General features: G+C 33.3%; 2 protein-coding genes and 1 non-coding gene across 3 annotated transcripts; 2 read left to right on the forward strand and 1 right to left on the reverse strand.

Annotated features, from left to right (window-relative positions):
* Positions 1 to 3,360: 3,360 nt before the first annotated feature.
* LOC118045404 (protein SIEVE ELEMENT OCCLUSION B-like) lies at positions 3,361 to 6,740 on the forward strand. The gene is made up of 7 exons (XM_035054028.2): positions 3,361 to 3,627; positions 3,743 to 3,850; positions 3,935 to 4,383; positions 4,585 to 4,694; positions 4,829 to 4,971; positions 5,185 to 5,670; positions 5,897 to 6,740. Exons 1-7 carry the CDS (start codon positions 3,418 to 3,420, stop codon positions 6,512 to 6,514), a joined length of 2,124 nt encoding a protein of 707 aa, XP_034909919.1. The 5' UTR covers positions 3,361 to 3,417; the 3' UTR covers positions 6,515 to 6,740.
* Positions 6,741 to 15,103: 8,363 nt separating this feature from the next.
* On the forward strand, positions 15,104 to 19,187 carry LOC118045412 (protein SIEVE ELEMENT OCCLUSION B-like). Its single transcript, XM_035054035.2, has 8 exons — positions 15,104 to 15,353; positions 15,469 to 15,576; positions 15,661 to 15,997; positions 16,617 to 16,728; positions 16,931 to 17,040; positions 17,175 to 17,317; positions 17,559 to 18,050; positions 18,277 to 19,187. The coding sequence occupies exons 1-8, from the start codon at positions 15,144 to 15,146 to the stop codon at positions 18,928 to 18,930; spliced, it is 2,166 nt and encodes a 721-aa protein (XP_034909926.1). The 5' UTR covers positions 15,104 to 15,143; the 3' UTR covers positions 18,931 to 19,187.
* Positions 19,188 to 19,697: 510 nt separating this feature from the next.
* LOC118045473 (small nucleolar RNA snoR137) lies at positions 19,698 to 19,841 on the reverse strand. Its single transcript, XR_004686988.1, has one exon. It is a non-coding gene; the product is annotated as a small nucleolar RNA snoR137 (small nucleolar RNA).
* Positions 19,842 to 24,316: the final 4,475 nt, after the last annotated feature.

Below are 24,316 nucleotides of genomic sequence, written 5' to 3' on the forward strand. Positions count from 1 at the left end.
ACAGTACACTTGATCATGTTCTTAGTAAACAATACAGTAACTATATCCTTGCTTGTTCTGCTAATTCTCGGCGATCTGTATAAAGATAAAGAGCAGAAAAATAAGGTAGAAAAGGCGGCCTTCTACAAGTTGCAGCTATTGATCCTCTGGAGATAAAATTAGTAGAAAGACGACAGCAAGGAAAGAAACTAGAATCTCCCAACACAAATAAAAAAAAAAACCAAACTTGCTAGAAGCAAAGAGCAGTAAATCTGTGGTTTCTTATTAGTTTTCCTGTACTAGCATAGTTAATTATTTCATAGATGTTAAACCCGGCCGGTCTCCGCTAGTTGTTACTAGAAAACCATGACCCTTAAGTTGAATCTAAAAAGTCATTAACTAGATCAAATCTGATTAACTCGATTAAGTTTTTAATTACATGATTAGCTTGGTTCAAACTTGACTAGATTTAGATTGGGTTTGGAAGTTTTATTTTAAAAAAAATAATTTATTTAAATTGAAACTGATAAAGATTAACTCAATAACTTAATAACTTATATATTATAGTTTTAAAACTCGACCTAAAACAACAAAGGCAAGTCTGTGTTACGAGTCGGAATAATTAATTCAAATTGATCTAATTTTTTTTAAAAAATCAAAATAATATTGTTTTGATAAAAAAAAAGATTAAAAACAATTTAATGAATTTTTAGTCATCTGTAACCGAGTCAGATCTTGATTAAATCGATCACTGAGTCAATCAATTATTATTATTATTATTTTCAATTCAGACCAATTTTGTCCCAAATTAAACGGATTTTGGGTGACATATCGGCATATCTCAAATTCTAAAACTTGTTATCCACCACTTTTTACCCCCCCCCTCCCTGGTATAGGTGCTGAACGCCTGCCTTATTCCCACATTCCTTGGAGTTCAAGTCTAGAGAATATAAGGTTCTTCCTTTTCCTTTTCCTTTTCCACCTTATGCTTTGATTTTGGTCCCCATGTCATTCTTTGGAATTTCATAAAGTTTGAGCTATAATTATTTCAAGTTCGATGGGATCAAAAATCATTTGGAGTGATTATATGTGATGTTCTTTCAAGATCTAAACAAGGGTGTTTGGATAGTCTAAGTGCAAATCGATGATGATCCAATTGTTTTATGGTATATTTTATATTTGTTCTAAATTAAAGTTGAACTAAAAGACGACCTTTTTTTTCTATTCCTTCATTGTTCTTGGATGGTTTTTTTTATAATTTCATTATGATTAGTTTGAAATAATGTTATATTTCAATCACACTTATAATTTGGTGAGTTTTTTTTTTTAATTAAGGAATAAATACCTATCAAAATACTCTTCTTTCTCAATCATACTTTTTTCAAAGAAAAAAAATCAATTATAACCTTTAACTTTTTATTATACTCTAATAATTTTTTTCACATCATTTTTAAAAAACAAAATTGGCAGTTACGTTTGCAACGCTTGAGTATTTTTAACTTTAATTAATAAAAGTACCTTTTAAGTAAATATATAATAATAAAAAAAGATTTGTAGTTGGGTAAGCTTAGTTATATATTCAAACGACCTCATGTAAGGCAACGCGCACGACCATTAACAGTTTTTAAAGGTATTACAATGACTTCAGTTCTTTTTTTGATAAGTTATATTAAGGATTTAATTGGAAGAATGATTATAGTTGTTTTTTAAAGTATTTTTTATTTAAAAATATATTAAAATAATATTTTTTATTTTTTAAAATTATTTTGGATATTAATGTATCAAAATAATCTAAAAATACTAAAAAATATATTAATTTAAAATAAAATAATTAATACGAGGAAAAAAATAATTCTCATAAATAACTTGACTCATGCAGGATGAGCAAATAGAAAACACCCTTTTAAAATGTAAAGAAATGGGGAGAAAGGTGGCTTGGCTTGGAGTTTAGAATCTGGATGGTTCGTGGTGACTAAACTATAAATTAGTACTTACAGTTTGACAAAATTAATTAATCAATTAATCGTAAATTTAGAAAGGTGGCTTGGTTTGGATGTTCCTTTCTTCAATTTTATATTTGTTTCGGTTTTTATTTTTATTTTTTTGTTTTTGAGAAATAAAAAGAAAAGAGAAACTAAAAAAGCATGTAAGATAAAGAGATCTAATCAGAAAAGTAGAAATTTTTTAGAAGAAAAGAAAATCCTATTGAATTAAGGATGGTAAGTATTGGTTAGGGGACTCTTTAATCATTTTTTATACTATAAAAAACTAATTAATTAGTTTTAATAAACAGCATGAATTTATTTATTTATTTATCATGAACTATTAAAATTTATTTTTAATAATTAATGATATTGAGTTTGTTTGGTTTTATGATATAATTATTTTTTAAAGTGTTTTTAAAAAATTATAATTAAATAAAATCTATTTTTGATATTAGTATATTAAAATTATTTAAAAATTAATTTAAAATAAATAAAAAATTAATTTTAAAAAAAAATAATATTAAAACACAAAAACCCTACCACAAAGTGAAGGAAAGAGATGCGTCATTATTGCTGGTGATATGGAAAAAACAGAGAAAACAATGAGCATCTAATCACCTTTAACTTTAATGATGAAAGGTTTCTTACGTCATAAAAGACAAAGAAACATTCTTCAGAGAAAGTTCATAAACATTTTCTCCATTCCTTCATCGTATTGTCTGGTTAAAATTAACGTGCAACCATTTCAGAATAACACATGAAATTTTGTTTTACACACGGGTGCAGCAGCACAGATAGTTGCTTGTGGATTGAATGTTGCCTTCCATCATAATAATATGATCAGAGTACTGCTGCCTTTATCTTTGTTTGAGAACGTAATTTCATTCTATGACGTTGAAATTTGAATTCCAGATCTCTTGAAAAGAGTAAATTACATTGATGTCAGATGAGTTACAACTCGTTAATGATTTCTATAAGAAAACGAAAGGATTTCATCTTCTGAGTCTCAACAAGCAGAGCAAGGGCGTTGCCGCTGAAACAACATTCCGATCATGGGCTGACCGGAAAGTATGGACCTGTGACATGCTCGGAATCAACGTGTTCCACAAAATTAAAATTTAAACTGTGACTGTGTGACAAACTCAGCATCAACGTGTTCCACAAAACATATAGAAGTAAAATCAGCAATCATAGTATTCGAATCTTCGAAAACATAGTTAAAATCAAAGCCAAAAGAGATAGTAAAATCAGGTACAATATTGTAGACAGGACCTTCTCCAAAATTTATCCCTGGTGCACTTTAGAGCTTAGACCCTGTCTGAAGCAAGGTATTAATTCTAGCTTAATTTGACCTATAAATACAAGTCTCGGATCAGCTAACCACATCCATACCAACACAAGCTGTTCGCTCCTCTCTCTTTCCCTCTTAGAATTTGAATCTATATAGTTTTCTATGACCTCGATGGCAGTGGTACCTTTAAAGATGAGGCGTGAACGCAGTATGTTTTCATCATCGGATGACACCGCAATGATGAAGCAAATTCAGGCCACTCATGCTCCTGATGGCCGTGAATTTTCAGTGAAGCCTCTTCTTCATATTGTTGAGGACATTTTCCTCCGTGCCACTCCTGCCCTAGGCATGACCAGCATTGTTCAGCAGCAGGTATATACCTAACCAGTTGCATGCTATATTTCTATGTGCTTGTTATATTGGTATGATAATTTATTCAGCATTATTATTATGTTTCTGATCATCACTGGTGACTTCTATATTTCAGGGAGCTCATCAAGCACAACTTGATGAGTTGGAGGAGAAGGCTCTTCAAAATGGCTTTCATGAAACGATCGAGATGCTGTCTTACAACATCAACAAGATTTCCTGCGAGGTAAGTTCGGACAGAAGAGATTTGTGGGTTTATAAGTTCATGATGTTTAAAGACACTTACGAATACGCTGCTTTTTTCCAACAGATGTCCTGCAAGTGTTCTGGAGGTGGAGATGCACATGCAACAACTTTGGCAATATTCAACTTGGTATCAAACTACTCGTGGGACGAAAAGGTGGTGCTAGCGTTAGCTGGATTTGCCGTGAACTATGGGGAGTTTTGGCTTGTCGCCCAGCTTTACCTTACAAACCCACTAGCTAAGGCGGTTGCACTTCTGAAGCAATTGCCGGATATAATTGAACGAGCAGACAATCTGAAGCCCAAGTTTGAGGCACTGACAAGCCTTATCAAGGCCATGTTGGATGTGGCCAAATGCATAGTTGAGTTCAAGGAGCTTCCGTCGCAATACATCACACCTGACACTCCAGAAATGTTAACTGCCACCGCTCATATCCCCACTGCTGTTTACTGGACCATCAGGAGTATTGTGGCTTGCGCATCGCAAATTATGGGCCTTATTGGAATGGGTCATGAGTATGTGTTTCCTTCTCCATGATAAATTTGCTTATATTAATCAGAAATATTCTTGCACCAAAATAAATGTAGAAAAGCTCAGTCTACTCTGGCTCTGGCTATGAAAGTACTAGAAGGGTTTTCACATGCATGCAAAGCAGCCAAAAGTAGAGTGAAAAGGTTGCTAAACTTTTCTTTTGCATCTCACTATCTGCTCCACAGGTACATAGCATCCACAACAGAGGCTTGGGAGCTATCAAGCTTGGCCCACAAGGTTAATAACATTCACAGCCATCTCATGAAGCAGCTCACCCTTTGTTTTCAACACATAGGTGAGTCCGAGCCCTGTCAAACAAGTGCAATTCATATCAAACAGTATATTATAATATTCACCATTTAAAAAAATTATGTTTTGATGCAAAATACATGCTGGATGGTGATAACTAGTGATCTCTCTGTGATCCAGACGAGAAAAGACATATTGAAGCATTTCAAACACTTGTGAGCCTGTTCGAAGCTTTCCACATTGACAACATGAAGATTCTAAAGGCTTTGATTTATGCCAAGGACGATCAACTACCACTCTTTGATGGTTCCACCAAGAAAAGGGTTCGGTTATTGTTCTGTTCTTTCAGTCCATTTTATTCAGATTATATTGCTGTTAGTTAATTCACTGGATGATAGAGACGAGAGAGATTGCTTGAAATCTTACCACATAATAGCTATGCAGATATCAATCATACTTCCTGACGAAAATATTTGTTAATGATCCTCCTATATGAATATACAAGGATCAAACAGAATTCCCACTGTTAATTACAGGCAAGCCTTGATGTGTTGAGAAGGAGGAGCGTGTTGCTGCTGATTTCGGACCTCGAAATCTCCCATGGAGAGCTTTCAATGCTGCAACAAATGTACAGTGAGGCGCGGGAGCAACCAGGAAGACCAGAGAGCCAGTATGAGGTTGTATGGCTCCCAGTTGTGGACAGATCATGGAATGAAACAAAGCAAAAGCAGTTTGAGGATTTTCAGAGGATGATGCCATGGTACTCTGTCTATCACCCTTCATTGCTCGATGTTGCAGTCATCAGGTACATCAAAGAGGTGTGGCACTTCAACAAGAGGCCCTTGCTTGTGGTTTTGGATCCACAAGGGAGAGTAGTCAACCCCAATGCAATCTACATGATGTGGATTTGGGGAAGCCTGGCTTTCCCTTTCACCAGCTTGAGGGAGGAAGCACTCTGGAAAGAAGAAACCTGGAGAATGGAGCTATTGGCAGATAGCATTGATCCAATGATCTTGTCTTGGGTATAGCTTTCCTCTCTTGCATGCATATACAATAATCAAACTAAAATGCAGTCTTTATCTCAACATTCTATCGACATCATCTACTACCTGCAATTTCTCAGCAGAGGGATTCAAATTTCCCAACTTGAAACTAATTTGTAAACCAGACAACAACCCGGCTGGTGCAGAGGAATTTCATACGCGCATTATTCATGGATTTAACACAAGTAATTAATTGTTATTGCAGATAGACCAAGGGAAGTACATATGCTTGTATGGTGGGGAGGACATTGAGTGGATCCGTAAATTCACCGTTAATGCAAAAGAAGTTGCGAGCAAGGCCGCTATAACGTTAGAAATGCTCTATGTAGGGAATAGCAACCCCAGGGAGAAAGTTAGGAACAACAACTCTATTATTACGACCGAGAAACTTAGCCATGTATTGCCAGACCTCACTTTGATCTGGTTCTTTTGGGTGAGGCTGGAGAGCATGTGGCATTCCAAGGTGCAACACAAGAGGACTGTGGAGAATGACGTCATCATGCAGGAGATAATGACAATGCTCATCTTCGATGGAAATGATCAAGGGTGGGCTGTTATCAGCAGGGGACCTGCTGATATGGCCAAGGCAAAGGGAGACACCATACTGCGATCTTTTGTTGACTTTGAGATATGGAAGGACGGTGTACAGGAGAAGGGTTTTCTGCCTGCACTGAATGATTACCTCCATGAACTCCATACCCCATTCCACTGCGACCGTCTGATACTGCCAGGGGCTACGGGGAGCATCCCAGAGAGGGTTGTTTGTGCTGAATGCGGCCGTCCCATGGAGAAGTTCATCATGTATCGTTGCTGTACCGATTGAGCTTTATTACCAGTAATACGGTATGCTATTTACGTTTTAAATCACTATCTATTTCAATAAAAACCAAGGCAGACAAGGCCACCGTCGCTGCCGCTACTATGTGTGATGATGCACATCAGCTCTGGTGTGGAATATGTCGAGGCTTTTCTACTACTACCTGTTATTTGTATTGTAATATGTTGCTTATAATTAATGAAAGGTGTTGTTTGCAGTACCATTTCTAGTTTCTACATGTCCATTTCCTTAGCAATGTTCTTACCACTCATCGGAAAACCTCCTAGAAATCGGAGCATATCTTAGGCCTCGATGACAAGGATTTGATTTAGAACATAAAGCCATTAAACTTTGGGGATTTGAATCCATACTCAAAAGTCAAACCCTTAATAACATCCAGTAACTGATTCAGAGTTCTTGTTGCGTGGGGCATTTTTAATCTCGTATTCCCCATGAAAGTTCATGAAGACTTGAATTAATCTTTCGATCTTTGAACTCTCTGTCTCCGCTCCTTATTCGAATACATTGTTTATTTCGCAGAAGGAAGATTTGTTTACAGGCGGGCATCGATCAATTTCATCACCATAAAATTATAATAAACAGTAGAAAACAATAGACAGGTAACACGGTGCTGGAAACAAAGCACCGTGCTTTTTAATAGTGGTAACAAGGGCGGAGGCAATGCAAAGTTTAGGGTGGGTTAGTTGAAGATTTTATCAAGATTTTTTTATTGGTTTTATATAAAATATAATTTATAATTGAGTTATTTAAAATTTTTAAAAATTTAGGTATAGTCGTTTAATATGATGTTTAAACTTAGTTTAAAATTTCAGAAATTTTAGAGAAATTTAAAAATTTAATAAAAAATCATAATTTAACCAGTTTTATATTATTACATATAATTTTCAATTTCACTATCAAATTGAGCTGAAATTTTATGAAGGATCTTAAAATATATTGAATAAAATATGCTTAAAATTTTAGGATAAATAGAGTTTTGTAATACTAACACAAAAATAAAAATTGTTAAATAAAAGCAAAACGACTCATTAAAGATAAAATGATTATTTACCATTAAAAAATAAAATAAATCAATTCTTCTTTCTTTTTATACTTATGAAGTCCAACTTATAAAATTAAATTATAACTAAAACGAGTCAGTGTTTTATTGTGGACTGCACTGTGCAGTCCACAGTAAAACAGATTCTTTTAACACTGATGCTTTAGGTGGTTTGTTTTTTTTTTTTTTAAGTTGTATTTTTTTTATGCCTTTTCGATTATTTTTTTTACTTCTTTCTTTCTTTGTTTTTTTTTTTCTTTTAACAAAATTTTTAGGTGGGTTTTTTTTTTAAGTTGTATTATTTTTTTATGCCTTTTGGGATTTTTTTTTTTTTTTTGCTTCTTTCTTTATTTTATTTTTCTTTTAACAAAATTTTTTTGTTTAATTTAGTTTATTAATGTTAGTTTTTTTTTATTTAGTTATCAGATTTCCATGACATGTTTTCCGGATTTAACGGGTTAACCTGATTTGACAAGTTAACCTATAATATATATATTTTTTGTTTTTTATTCTTTTTAATTAATTTTTTTTGTTTTGTTTAGTTTGTTGATGTTAAATTTCTTTCTATTTATTTATTAGACTTTCATTACACATATCTCGAAATTCACGGGTTAACCTGGTTTCACAGGTGAACCCAGTTAATTCTAGGTTGACCCGTCAATTGTTTTTTCATAAATTTTTTTGTTTAATTTAGTTTGTTAATGTTAAATTTTTTTTATTTAATTATCAGACTTTCATGACACAGATCATGGTTTAACGGGTTAACATGGTTTGATGAGTTAACCCGAATTTTTTTTTATTTTTTGTTTTTAATTAATTTTTTTGTTTAGTTCAGTTTGTTAATGTTCATTTTTTTTGTTATTTAGTTATCAAACATTCATGACACGGATCCCAAGTTTAACGGTTTCACTTGGTTTGACGAGTTAACCTGAAATTTGTTTTTTGCTTTTTTTTCTTTTTAATTATTTTTTTTGTTTAGTTTATTTTGTTAATGTTAAATTTCTTTCTATTTAGTTTTTTTTCTTCTTAGAGGTTTTTTTTCTTTTATTTTTTTAATTAATTTTATTTAATTAATTTAGTTTATTAATATTAAATTTTTTTCTAAGTAGTTCTCGGCTAATACCTTTAGTTTTTCTTTTTGTTTTTATGCCTTTGACAGTGGACTGCAGAGTGTAGTCCACAATGAAAAGGCTAATGCCTTTTGTTTTTTTTTTTTAATTAAATTTTTTGTTTAATTTAAATTGTTAATGTTAAAAAAAAATTTCTATTTAGTTATCAAACTTTCATGACACAGATTCCGGGTTTGACAGGTTAACCTAATTTGACGAGTTAGCCCAGTTAATTCTGGGCTAACCCATTAATTTATTTTTTTCTTTTTAATTATCAAACTTTCACTATGCGAATTCAAGGTATGACGGGTTAACCTAGTTTGAAGGGTTAACCCAATTAATTCATTTTTTTTTCTTTTTTTTTCATTACTTTTTTTTCCTGTTGGTTTTTTTTCTTTTTAACTAATCTATTTAATTATCACACTTTTATGACACGACCTTGCAGCCAGACTCGCGTCCAATGCTATTAGGTATGGTATTGCAATCTAGACACTTTTATGCTAAGAGTTAACCCAAGTTTAATGTTATTATTAATATTATAAATATTACTCTTGGGTCAGGCGTTGCAACCAAACCTAAGACTCTTGAGTATAACTTTGCAAAAAAACCTAATACTTTTAGATTTTTAACTCTTTTTTTAATGCAAAAAATAATTAACTCGCAGCATCGCGCGGGGCATGTAACTAGTACTAAACTAAAAAAAAATCAAGTGAAGAAATGAGAAATTAAAAGAAAAAAAACTAATTATTTTATTTTTCAGTTGACATGAAATTGTTATTTTATCTCAGTTAAAAAATTATTACAATATCGATTCAAACTCGATTATAAATAAATTATATTTCACAAAACATCAAATAATATAACTTCAATAATAAATTTATTTTAATTTTAATTTTATGTACTTTTAAATTTATTTTTTATATTTTAAATAGTATATTTAAATTAAAACTTTTCTAAATATTTTAAAAGTTAATATACATAAATTAATAATTTATCTTTAAAAAATTCATATATTTATTTAATAACCCAGCTTGATCATAATAATGTCAATTAATATATATGAAAGGGTTTGGGATTGCAATAAATATACGCTTCTGTTGACACGTCCTTACGGATCTGTAAAAGCCATTGAAGAACGCAACGCCTATCAAAAGCGATTAACAGCAAAAACAAAAACAAGAAAACACAAACAAATTGAGACTAAGTGCCCGTTTGGTAACGTGGTTGTGGGTGAGGTTCACCCGCAACCACACCAAATACTGTTTGGTTAACAAGAAAAAATTGTTTTTTGATGGTGGAACCCATCAAATTCTCAGCCGCACCACAGGTTTTGGAGAAGCAGCAAAATCGTAGGGTAGAAAAGCAGAACAGTGGAGCCATGCTCCACTGTTGCAACAGTGCGAGTGAATTAATTCACTCGCACTATTACAGTTTTAGTTTTTTTTTTTTTTTGGAAAAACATTGCGAGATGTTTATTTTTTTTCTTGAAAAATTAGTGCAATTAATTTATTTTACTCGCATTGTTCACGTGAACATGAACAATATTATTTTTAAAAAAAATTAGTTTAAGGTGAATTAAATTTACTCGTATTGTAATCTCAATTTTATTCCTGATAATATTTTACTTAATTTTATTGCACGCTCAAAAAATTATTTTTTCTGTAGTTCTTGTCGAATGAATTTTGTACATAATAAAATTGTAAATTTTTTAAAAAAAATTATGTTTTACTTGAAAAACTAGTATTTAATATTATTTAATAACACTACATAAAAAAAAATTCAGTTTTTATTTTTATTTTAATTGTGTTTTATTCAAAAACTTAAAAGGAGATCGCTTAATGACGTAACAAAAAATTCAGTTTTTGTTGTTGCGCGCTTAAGAAACCATGAAAAAATATAGTCCTTGTTGGATAGATTTTGTATGTAATGACATTGCACATAATTTAATGGAAGAATAAAAAATATTTGATATCAATATTATTTATTTCATGATATAATAACAATGGTTAAATCTACAATATTTAAATTAAAAAATCATTAATATATATATATTAATTATTTTATAACCTCAATTTAAAAAGCATTTTTTTTACCAAACACATTAAACTACTTTTTATTCAATCTCAATTTCAACCACAGTTTTAACCAGACATATATTTTTTCAAACCAACCTCAATTAAAAATACTTTTTATAAAATAACTTTTTTAAAATTATAACCACAAAGAACAACCTTAATATCAAACAGACCCTAAAAACAAGTTATCTACACAGAAAAGCGACGAGAGCATAAGAGGGCGGCGTTAGGGATTCTTATGCTTCTTCTAGTGATCGTCCTAGGGGTTTTATTTATACAGCGTGGATGTGATTTCCTTTCGTGACATGACAAGAATGCCCCTCGAGCCAAGGCCCAGAATGATAATTAATGGAATCCAGCACGGATGGGCTTCACTCTAACCGGTACTCCCGGGGCACGTGGGTTCGAGTTGGGTAGGGTTGGGTTGTGGAGGTTAAGAGTTAAGACTTTCCTGTATTCTGAATTCACCAAAAAACTAAAGATAAAGGGGGATTTTATTTTTGTTTTTATAATTTATATTTTTTGGAAACATTAATTTTATTTTTTAATATTAAATTTATTTGAGATTGACTTTTATAATTTTTTTAATTTATTTTTTATAAGGTTATCTTAGTTTCATGATTTAAATTGTAAATTTGACGAATTGATTAGAAATTTTTTTTATCTAATTAATTTTTTTCTCAATTTTATAAATAAAAAACAACAAGAGAATGATGTTTTACTGTATGTCTCCTTGCAAATATTATTCACTTTTTTTTCTTCCTTGGATTTCAAAAAAAAAACCTATGATTTTCGTTCTATCCACAACATTGCATCTGATACGATTTTCTTTGAGTTCATTTACAGCTAGGTGTATCTGAAATGAAGGGCAAGGTAGTTTTACTTTTGGTATCCAAGGCAGAGCTCCTTCCACAAGAGGGATTGCTTGATAGAACATATGATCATCCTTACCGCAAGAAGTTAGAGGGTGGGCCATAATGGAAGAGGGAATACGGCAGACATTGTAAAACTTTCAGCTAGTGAAGCAATAAAATGGTTGGATAGGTTTCCAGAATGGGAAGAAAATGTGGCAAAGTTAGGATTCGTGTCAGCACTTAGAGCTGCCATTGATCCACCACCACCTCCTCCTCCTCCTCCTCCTCCTCCTCCTCCTCCTCTAGGGCCTTGAAATCATTCGAAAGTTGTTCCTTACACAGAAGGGCTAACAGAAGAAACTGTACTGTGTGAGTAGTGTGAGCATCCCATGAAGAAGAACGTTGTTTATGAGTGAAATATCGATATGTACCAAGCAAACAAACATCAAGCTATTTTTTTTATTATCGCTGTTAAACAGAATGCTTGACAATTTATTATGATCATCTAATTACAGATTGATGCAACTTAATTTTACAGTACACTTGATCATGTTCTTAGTAAACAATACAGTAACTATATCCTTGCTTGTTCTGCTAATTCCCGGAGATCTGTATAAAGATAAAGAGCAGAAAAATAAGGTAGAAAAGGCGGCCTTCTACAAGTTGCAGCTATTGATCTTCTGGAGGTATGCCCATTGAGATAAAATTAGTAGAAAGACGACAGCAAGGAAAGAAACTAGAATCTCCCAACACAAAAAAAAAAAAAAAAAAAAAAAAAAAAACCAAACTTGCTAGAAGCAAAGAGCAGTAAATCTGTGGTTTCTTATTAGTTTTCCTGTACTAGCATAGTTAATTATTTCATAGATGTTAAACCCGGCCGGTCTCGCTAGTTGTTACTAGAAAACCATGACCCATAAGTTAAATCTAAAAGATTATTATCTAGATTAAATCTGATTAACTCGATTAAAACCTTGTTATCCACCACTTTTTACCCCCCCTCCCGGGTATAGGTGCTGAACGCCTGCCTTATTCCCACATCCCTTGGCCTTCAAGTCTAGAGAATATAAGGTTCTTCCTTATCCTTTTCCTTTTCCACCTTATTCTTTGATTCTGGTCCCCATGTCATTCTTTGGAATTTCATAAAGTTTGAGCTATTATTTCAAGTTCGATGGGATCAAAAATCATTTGGAGTGATTTGATGTGATGTTCTTTCAAGATCTAAACAAGGGTGTTTGGATAGTCTAAGTGCAAATCGATGATGATCCAATTGTTTTATGGTATATTTTATATTTGTTCTAAATTAAAGTTGAACTAAAAGACGACCTTCTTTTTCTATTCCTTCACTGTTCTTGGATGGTTTGTTTTATAATTTTATTATGATTAGTTTGAAATAATGTTATATTTCAATCACACTTATAATTTGGTGAGTTTTTTTTTTAATTAAGGAATAAATACCTATCAAAATACTCTTCTTTCTCAATCATACTTTTTTCAAAGAAAAAAAGCAATCAATTATAACCTTTAACTTTTTATTATACTCTAATAATTTTTTTCACATCATTTTTTTAAAAAAAAATAATTGGCAGTTACGTTTGCAACGCTTGAGTATTTTTAACTTTAATTAATAAAAGTACCTTTTAAGTAAATATATAATAATAAAAAAGATTTGTAGTTGGGTAAGCTTAGTTATATATTCAAACGACCTCATGTAAGGCAACGCGCACGTCCATTAACAGTTTTTAAAGGTATTACAATGACTTAAAGTACTTTTTTGATAAGTTATATTAAGGATTTAATTGGAAGAATGATTATAGTTGTTTTTTAAAGTATTTTTTATTTAAAAATATATTAAAATAATATTTTTTATTTTTTAAAATTATTTTGGATATTAGTGTATCAAAATAATCTAAAAAAACTAAAAAATATATTAATTTAAAATTAAAAAAAAAATTAATACAAGGAAGAAATAATTCTCATAAATAACTTGACTTATGCAGAATGAGCAAATAGGAAACACCCTTTTAAAATGTAAAGAAATGGGAGAAAGGTGGCTTGGCTTGGAGTTCTGGATGGTTCGTGGTGACTAAATTATAAATTAGTACTTACAATTTGACAAAATTAATTAATCAATTAATCCTCATAAATTAAGAAAGGTGGCTTGGTTTGGATGTTCTTTTCTTCAATTTTATATTTGTTTCGGTTTTTATTTTTATTTTTTTGTTTTTGAGAAATAAAAAGAAAATAGAAACTAAAAAAGCATGTAAGATGAAGAGATCTAATCAGAAAAGTAGAAATTTCTTAGAAGAAAAGAAAATCCTATTGAATTAAGGATGGTAAGTATTGGTTAGGGGACTCTTTAATCATTTTTTATACTATAAAAACTAATTAATTAATTTTAATAAACAACATGAATTTATTTATTTATTTATCATGAACAATTAAAATTTATTTTTAATAATTAATGATGATGAGTTTGTTTGGTTTTATGATATAATTATTTTTTAAAGTGTTTTTAAAAAATTATAATGAAATAAAAATCTATTTTTTATATCAGTATATTAAAATTATTTAAAATAAATAAAAAATTAATTTAAAAAAAAAATAATATTAAAACACAAAAAACCCTACCACAAAGTGAAGGAAAGAGATGCGTCATTATTGCTGGTGATATGGAAAACAGAGAAAACAATGAGCATCTAATCACCTTTAACTTTAATGATGAAAGGTTTCTTACGTCATAAAAGACAAAGAAACATTCTTCAGAGAAAGTTCATAAACATTTTCTCCATTCCTTCATCGTATTGTCTGGTTAAAATTAACGTGCAACCATTTCAGAATAACACATGAAATTTTGTTTTACACACGGGTGCAGCAGCACAGATAGTTGCTTGTGGATTGAATGTTGCCTTTCATCATAACAATATGATCAGAGTACTGCTGCCTTTATCTTTGTTTGAGAACGTAATTTCATTCTATGACGTTGAAATTTGAATTCCAGATCTCTTGAAAAGAGTAAATTACATTGATGTCAGATGAGTTACAACTCGTTAATGATTTCTATAAGAAAACGAAAGGATTTCAGCTTCTGAGTCTCAACAAGCAGAGCAAGGGCGTTGCCGCTGAAACAACATTCCGATCATGGGCTGACCGGAAAGTATGGACCTGTGACATGCTCGGAATCAACGTGTTCCACAAAATTAAAATTTAAACTGTGACTGTGTGACAAACTCAGCATCAACGTGTTCCACAAAACATATAGAAGTAAAATCAGCAATCATAGTATTCGAATCTTCGACAACATAGTTAAAATCAAAGCCAAAAGAGATAGTAAAATCAGTTACAATATTGTAGACAGGACCTTATACAAAATTTATCCCTGGTGCACTTTAGAGCTTAGACCCTGTCTGAAGCAAGGTATTAATTCTAGCTTAATTTGACCTATAAATACAAGTCTCGGATCAGCTAACCACATCCATACCAACACAAGCTGTTCGCTCCTCTCTTTCCCTCTTAGAATTTGAATCTATATAGTTTTCTATGACCTCGATGGCAGTGGTACCTCAAAAGATGAGGCGTGAACGCGGTATTTTTTCATCATCGGATGACACCGCAATGATGAAGCAAATTCAGGCCACTCATGCTCCTGATGGCCGTGAATTTTCAGTGAAGCCTCTTCTTCATATTGTTGAGGACATTTTCCTCCGTGCCACTGCTGCCCTAGGCATGACCAGCATTGTTCAGCAGCAGGTATATACCTAACCAGTTGCATGCTATATTTCTATGTGCTTGTTATATTGGTATGATAATTTATTCAGCATTATTATTATGTTTCTGATCATCACTGGTGACTTCTATATTTCAGGGAGCTCATCAAGCACACCTTGATGAATTGGACGAGAAGGCTCTTCAAAATGGCTTTCATGAAACGATCGAGATGCTGTCTTACAATATCAACAAGATTTCCTGCGAGGTAAGTTCGGACAGAAGAGATTTGTGGGTTTATAAGTTCATGATGTTTAAAGACACTTACGAATACGCTGCTTTTTTACAACAGATGTCCTGCAAGTGTTCTGGAGGTGGAGATGCACATGCAACAACTTTGGCAATCTTCAACTTGGTATCAAACTACTCGTGGGACGAAAAGGTGGTGCTAGCGTTAGCTGGATTTGCCGTGAACTATGGGGAGTTTTGTCTTGTCGCCCAGCTTTACCTTACAAACCCACTAGCTAAGGCGGTTGCACTTCTGAAGCAATTGCCGGATATAATTGAACGAGCAGACAATCTGAAGCCCAAGTTTGAGGCACTGACAAGCCTTATCAAGGCCATGTTGGATGTGGCCAAATGCATAGTTGAGTTCAAGGAGCTTCCGTCGCAATACATCACCCCTGACTAGGGGTGTTCAAAAAAACCGATCAACCGATTAAACCGAGAAAACCGAGAAAAAATTAACCGAAAAAACCGAACCGATAAAAAAACCGAATAAACCGATTAAAAAATTTAAAAAAACGACCCGGTTCGGTTCGGTTCCGGTTTTAAAAAGCTTAAACCGATTGAACCGGACTAAACCGAACCGGTTTAATTGAATCTAAAACAAAATATAAAACCTTTGCACCCGGCCCCCACTCCAATACCCGCCGGCCCCCACTCACCATCCCCCTTCCCTTTTCTCCAAAATCTTTGCACCCCACTCACCATCACCATCCCCCTTCCCTTTTCCCCAAAACCTTTGCACCCCACTCACCCTCCCCCTTCCCTTTTCCCCAAAACTTTTCCAACCCACTCACCCTTTCCCTTCCCTTTTCCCCAAAAGTTTTATTTTATTTTATTAGTTTCGGTTTTTCTGGTTTTAAAGGCTAAAAAACCGACCCGAACCGAACAAAATCGGTTCGGTTTGAACCGGTTTTCGGTTCGGTTCGGGTTATATTAACAAGAAATGATATTTTCCGGTTCGGTTGAATTTTTATGTTAAAACCGAACCGAACCGGACCGTGAACACCCCTACCCCTGACACTCCAGAAATGTTAACTGCCACCGCGCATATCCCCACAGCTGTTTACTGGACCATCAGGAGTATTGTGGCTTGCGCATCGCAAATTATGGGCCTTATTGGCATGGGTCATGAGTATGTGTTTCCTTCTCCATGATAAATTTGCTTATATTAATCAGAAATATTCTTGCACCAAAATAACATGTAGAAAAGCTCAGTCTACTCTGGCTCTGGCCATGAAAGTACTAGAAGGGTTTTCACATGCATGCAAAGATGCCAAAAGTAGAGTGAAAAGGGTGCTAAACTTTTCTTTTGCATCTCACTATCTGCTCCACAGGTACATAGCATCCACAACAGAGGCTTGGGAGCTATCAAGCTTGGCCCACAAGGTTAATAACATTCACAGCCATCTCATGAAGCAGCTCACCCTTTGTTTTCAACACATAGGTGAGTCCGAGCCCTGTCAAACAAGTGCAATTCATATCAAACAGTATATTATAATATTCACCATTTAAAAAAATTATGTTTTGATGCAAAATACATGCTGGATGGTGATAACTAGTGATCTCTCTGTGACCCAGATGAGAAAAGACATATTGAAGCATTTCAAACACTTGTGAGCCTGTTCGAAGCTTTCCACATTGACAACATGAAGATTCTAAAGGCTTTGATTTATGCCAAGGACGATCAACTACCACTCTTTGATGGGTCCACCAAGAAAAGGGTTCGGTTATTGTTCTGTTCTTTCAGTCCATTTTATTCAGATTGTGTATTGCTGTTAGTTAATTCACTGGATGATAGAGACCAGAGAGATTGTTGAGTAAAAACCGCATGCGGTCTTGCTTGAAATCTTACCACATAATAGTTATGCAGATATCAATCATACTTCCTGACGAGAATATTTGTTAATGATCCTCCTATATGAATATACAAGGATAAAACAGAATTCCCACTGTTAATTACAGGCAAGCCTTGATGTGTTGAGAAGGAGGAGCGTGTTGCTGCTGATTTCGGACCTCGAAATCTCCCATGAAGAGCTTTCAATGCTGCAACAAATGTACAGTGAGGCGCGGGAGCAACCAGGAAGACCAGAGAGCCAGTATGAGGTTGTATGGCTCCCAGTTGTGGACAGATCATCCCCGTGGAATGAAACAAAGCAAAAGCAGTTTGAGGATTTTCAAAGGATGATGCCATGGTACTCTGTCTATCACCCTTCATTGCTAGATGTTGCAGTCATCAGGTACATCAAAGAGGTGTGGCACTTCAACAAGAGGCCCTTGCTTGTGGTTTTGGATCCACGAGGGAGAGTAGTCAACCCCAATGCAATCCACATGTTGTGGATTTGGGGAAGCCTGGCTTTCCCTTTCACCAGCTTGAGGGAGGAAGCACTTTGGAAAGAAGAAACCTGGAGAATCGAGCTATTGGCAGATAGCATTGATCCAATGATCTTGTCTTGGGTATAGCTTTCCTCTCTTGCATGCATATACAATAATCAAACTAAAATGCAGTCTTTATCTCAACTTTCTATCGACATCATCTACTACCTGCAATTTCTCAGCAGAGGGATTCAAATTTCCCAACTTGAAACTAATTTGTAAACCAGACAACAACCCGACTGGTGCAGAGGAATTTCATGCGCGCATTATTCTTGGATTTAACTCAAGTAATTAATTGTTATTGCAGATAGAGCAAGGGAAGTACATATGCTTGTATGGTGGGGAGGACATTGAGTGGATCCGTAAATTCACCGTTGCTGCAAAAGAAGTTGCGAGCAAGGCCGCCATAACGTTAGAAATGCTCTATGTAGGGAAGAGCAACCCCAGGGAGAAAGTTAGGAAAAACAACTCTATTATTACGACCGAGAAACTTAGCCATGTATTGCCAGACCTCACTTTGATCTGGTTCTTTTGGGTGAGGCTGGAGAGCATGTGGCATTCCAAGGTGCAACACAAGATGACTGTAGAGAATGACGTCATCATGCAGGAGATAATGACAATGCTCAGCTTCGATGACAGTGATCAAGGGTGGGCTGTGATCAACAGGGGACCTGCTGATATGGCCAAGGCAAAGGGAGGAACCATACTGAAATCTTTAACTGACTTTGAGATATGGAAGGAAGGTGTACAGGAGAAGGGTTTTCTGCCTGCACTGAATGATTACCTCCATGAACTCCATAGCCCATTCCACTGCAACCGTCTGATACTGCCAGAGGCTACAGGGAGAAGTTCATCATCTATCGTTGCGATATTGAAGGACGGTGTACAGGAAAGGGTTCTTTGTGCTGAATGCCGCCGTCCCATGGAGAAGTTCATCATGTATCGTTGCTGTACCGATTGAGCTTTTATTACCACTAAAACTGTTATTTACGTTTTAAATCACTATCTATTTCAATAAAAACCAAGGCGGACAAGGCCACCGTCGCTGCCGCTACTATGTGTGATGATGCACATCAGCTCTGGTGTGGAATATGTCGAGGTTTTTCTACTACTACATGATTTTTGTATTTTAATATGTTGCCTACAATTAAATGAAAGGTGTTGTTTGCAGTACCATTTCTAGTTTCTACATGTCCATTTCCTTAGCAATGTTCTTACCACTCATCGGAAAACCTCCTAGATATCGGAGCATATCTTAGGCCTCGATGACAAGGATTTGATTTCGAACATAAAGCCACTAAACTTTGGGGATTTAGAACATCCAGTAACTGATTCAGATTTCTTATGGCGTGGGGCTTTGTTAATCTCGTTTACCCCCTGGAAGTTCATGAAGACTTGAAATTAACCTTTCCACTTTGAACTCTCTTTGTCTCTGCTCCTTATTCGAATAGATTGTTTATTTCGCAGAGGGGATTGTTTGCAGGCGGGCTGCGATCAATTTCTAACAATGTTTTTTAAAATAATGTTTATTTAAAATAATATTTTAAAAAAATTATATATAAAATTTGATTTTCAAAATAATCTAAAAAATTAAAATTAAAATTAAAAAATTTTAATTTTTTTAAAACTCTTTTAAAAACGCAAAAAATACAAACAAGAGCTCATCACCATAAAATTAAAAAAAGAAAGAGTGGAAGACAAGAGACCAGATCGAAAAAAGAAAGACAGGAATGTACCAGGAGACAGGTAACACGGTGCTGGAAACAAAACACCGTGCTGTTTAATACTGGTAATAACATGAATTAATTTATGCTTCGGAAACATGAATTTCTCCCACTAATTTCAAGGGAGAGTTCACCAGTAGGAAGCAACAGCAAGATAAACACCAAATTATCATTAAAGATGGAAATTAATTAAAAATGTTGCAAACCCAGCCATGAAACCAAACCACGCATTTCCAAAGAAACGTAGCATGCATTATATACATACATACATACATATAAATATGTATGAAAGGGTTTGGGATTGCAATAAATATACGCTTCCGTTGACACGTCCTTCCGGATCTGTAAAAGCCATTGAAGAACGCAACGCCTATCGAAAGCGATTAACAGCAAAAACAAAAACAAGAAACACAGACAAATTGAGACTTGAAACAAGTTGATCTACACAGAAAAGCGACGAGAGAAAAGGAGAGCGGCGTTAGGGATTCTTATGCTTCTTCTAGTGCTCGTGCTAGGGGTTTTATTTATACAGCGTGGATGTGATTTCCTTTCGTGACATGACAAGAATGCCCCTCGAGCCAAGGCCCAGAATGATAATTAATGGAATCCAGCACGGATGGGCTTCACTCTAACCGGCACTCCCGAGGCACGTGGGTTCTAGTTGGGTTGGGTTGGGTTGGGTTGTGGAGGTTAAGAGTTAAGACCTTCCTGTATTTTGAATTCACCAAAATACTAAGAGAAAGGGGATTTTATTTTACCTAACTATTCACTAATAGTGTCTTTTTTCTTTCTTTAGAATTTTTTTTTGTTTTTATAATTTTTATTTTTAAAAAAAAAATAATAAATTTTATCTTTCAATATTATATTTATTTAAGATTGGACATTATAATTTTTTTTAATTTACTTTTTATAAGATTAATTCAGTCCTATAACCTAGATCACAAATTTGACAAATTGACTCAAGTTTTTTTTTATATATAATTGATTTTTTTCTCAAATTCATTAACAAAAAATTACAAGAGAAGAAGGTTTAATTGTACCTCTCCTCGCAAATATTAATTCACTATAGTAATGTTTTTTTTCTTCTTTTGGATTTTTTAAAAAACAAATATATTTTTTTTTCAAAATCAATTTCATCCTTCAACATTAGATTTATTGAAAAATTAATATCATTATTTTTTTTATTTTTTTTTATATGGTTATCTCAGTCTCATGACTCGAACTATAAGTTTAATGGGCTGACTTGATTCTTCTTTTTTTAATTGATTTTTTTAATTTTATCTTTTAACGTTGGGTTTATTAGGGATTGGCCTTCATTTTTTTTTTTCAATTTTTTTTTAATGAAATTCCTAATCTCATGACCCCAACTGCGGATTTGACAAATTAACTCGGTTGACTTGGGTTTTTTTTTGTTTTTTTAATTGATTTTTTTTCTCAATCTCATTTTTTAATATTGGGTTGATTAGTAATTAAAATTCATGATTTCTTATCAAATTAGTCCCTTAACTAGGGTCACGGGTTTAGTGGATTAACTTAAAATTTACTCAAATCGGTTTTTGTTTTTTTTTAATTGATTTTTTTTCAATTTCATATTTCGACACTAGATTGATTAAGAATTTAGACTCATAATTTATTTCAACTTTTTTTCTACTAGGTTATCCTCGTCTAAATAATTCGGGTTGCGGGTTTGTCCAGTTGACTCGGGTTATTTTTTTAGTATTTTTTAATTATTATTTTTTTCAATTCCATCCTTAACATTCGATTTATTTATTTATAATTTATTTTGATTTACTTTCTATTAGGTTATCATAGTTTTATGACCCGACATGCAGATTGATAGATTGTCAAATTTTAAAAACTAAATACTTGTTTTCTATTTTATTCCCTCAATATCTTGTTAATTGGTAATATTCTTTTTATGTTCTTTATATAGGAGTGTCATGGTCTTATGATCTAAATTGTATATTTAATGAGTTAATCCGAGTTTTTTTTTTTTTTAAATTAAATTTTTTCACCCAGTTTGTTGTTGATTTATATATTCTTTTATGTTATAATATTAATTAAAGATTCATTTTTATATTTTATTTTATTGAATTCCATTTGATTTTAGCTTTCTTATTAAGTAAGATTATAGAAATGATTTTTTATAATTTTTGCTCATTATTTTTGTGCATGTAATGATCAATTTTTTTTTCTTACTATTTACCACGGTTGGAATTTTTTTATTATAATATAAATCAAAAAACAAACTTAATAAACCTAATTTGTTTCTGAAAAATACACTTGCAATATCTTAACATTCTTTTTTATGTTATTTTTTTTATCTGATTCATGATATAGTACAGGTCATCAATATAGTAAGAACTAGAGAATGAAAAATTTAGTTTAATAAAAAACTTTTTTGAATCGTGCCCTTTTTAATTAAAATTTAGTTCAATAAAAAACTAATTAATTGAAGTAAAAAAGCAATACTTTTGCCTTTTGTTTTATAATCAATCCCGGCACCATCTTTAACTCTCAAAATTAACAAGGAATAATCGAGGAAGATAAATCATTATTTCCCTCCTCATATTTTATTGTTTATTGTAACAATAATTTTTTTAAAAAAAATTTATCAGTGAATATTATATTTATTGAAGATCGAACTTCATAACTCATTCTAATTTTTATTTTAAGGTTATTCTAGTTTCCTAACCTGAATTGCAAGTTTTACGGGTTAACCGGTCGACTGATTGATTCAGGTTTTTTAGATCATTTTTTGTAATTGATTTTTTCAAATTTTATTATTTACCATTTGGGTTGATTAGGAATTATGTTTCATAATTTATTTCAGTTTTTTTATGGAGTTATTCTAGTCTCATTACCTGAGTCAAGGGCTTGTCGGGCTAAACTGGGGTAAACTTTGTATTTTTTCTTGTTCTTTTTTAATTAAGTTTTTAAAATTTTGTCTTTTAATGTTGGACTGGTTAGAAATTAAGCTTTGTCGCACCCGACATCGCGACGGCCCTAAAAAATTTTAAAATCTTTGGAAAGAACGAATATCTAGCATCCTGTTCTTTAATGTGGATATTCTTGTTTAAGGAGTCGCCACCTAGTATTACGGTCACTAGGAACCTTAACTGGTCAACAGAGATTCTATGGTTCGGGACTGGTTACGTAAAAGGAAAGATATTATCACCCCTTAAATGTCCTGCCTGAGGCAGGCTGCATTGCTAGTTTCGTCTTAAATTGCTAAATGTTTATTAGTTTACGTTATGAAAATTTGCTTATAATATTCCTGACTCTGGCGGCAGTGAATATTTAACTACAAATATTTCCAACTCTGGCGTTGGTAAATATTACGCAGCTATAAAAAACAAAAAAAAAAAAATTTAAATCAGTATTTTTTTTATTACTGACTCTGGCGTCAGTGAATAAACAAAAATAAAAATAAATTTATTTTTACGCATGCACATTTTTTTTTGTTAAATGAAAATAAAATACAATGAATAATATAAATTTAAAATCGGTATTTTTATTCCTGACTCTGGCGTCAGTGAATAAACCAATAAATTTATATTATTATTTTTCTTGCTAAATAAAAATAAAATACAATGAATAATATAAATTTAAACCGGTATTTTTTATTCCTGACTCTGGCGTCAGTGAATAAACCAATAAATTTATATTATTATTATTATTATTTTTTGCATACATATTTTTCTTATTTTTATTTTTCTGCCGTTTATTTTATTTTTTTTATTTTTTCCTATTTTTTTATTTTTTTGGGCTGGGCCAAGCGCAGCCCACATGGGCTGGGCTTGACCCAGTTGACTCAGTCGGGTCACTGGTCTAGACCAGTGACCCGGACGCATGGCAGGCGTGCGCAACGCACGCCTGCCCAGTGAATTATAATTCACTGCTACAGTAGCAGTGAATTATAATTCACTGCTACTGTAGCAGTGAATTAAAAATGCATAGGAGAGAAGAGAAGACTTACCAGTGATCTGCCGCTCCTGAAGACGTTGCTCCTGAAGGTGAAGACGAAGTTGAGGGCGGTCGGTGACGAAGATATATGAAGGTGTGGTGGCCGGCCAAAACTTCTCCTCCACCTCTGTTTCGTTCCTCCGTGTTCGTATGTATTTGTTTCTGTTGCTGCTCTGTTCGTGTTCTCTGTTTTTCTCCGTTCCTTTTCTACTCTTGTTCGTTCGTCCGATGGGCTGAGTTTGGGACAAAGAAGATGGTAGGGCTGTGTCACTGCGTCGCTCCTCTGCTTTTAATTTTATCATTCTTTTTTCCTCTTCATTTTCTGGGTTTTTTCGTCAGCTGCCTTGTGTTCTTCTGGTGACTTTTTTTTTGGGTTTTTGTATTGGTTTTTGCCTCCACTTCCCTCTTCGGTGCTGGCTTGTTCGTGCCTTTTTATAGCCTCTTTCATGCAGAAACCAATTCCCCTTTTAATGGGATCGTGGGCAAGAGATCATGGACTTGAATTGCCGGATTTGTTTCCTGTTGAATCGGTCTGGTCCGTGCGAAACGGAAGGGATGGTGAACAGTGGGATCAAAACGGCGTCATCTTGTATGGAAAAAAATGGCAGATTATGAATTGGTCCCTTTCTGTTTGAAATGTATCAATTGGGTCCCTTA

Source organism: Populus alba, chromosome 10 (assembly GCF_005239225.2).
Source record: "Populus alba chromosome 10, ASM523922v2, whole genome shotgun sequence".
Classification (NCBI taxonomy): Eukaryota; Viridiplantae; Streptophyta; class Magnoliopsida; order Malpighiales; family Salicaceae; genus Populus; species Populus alba.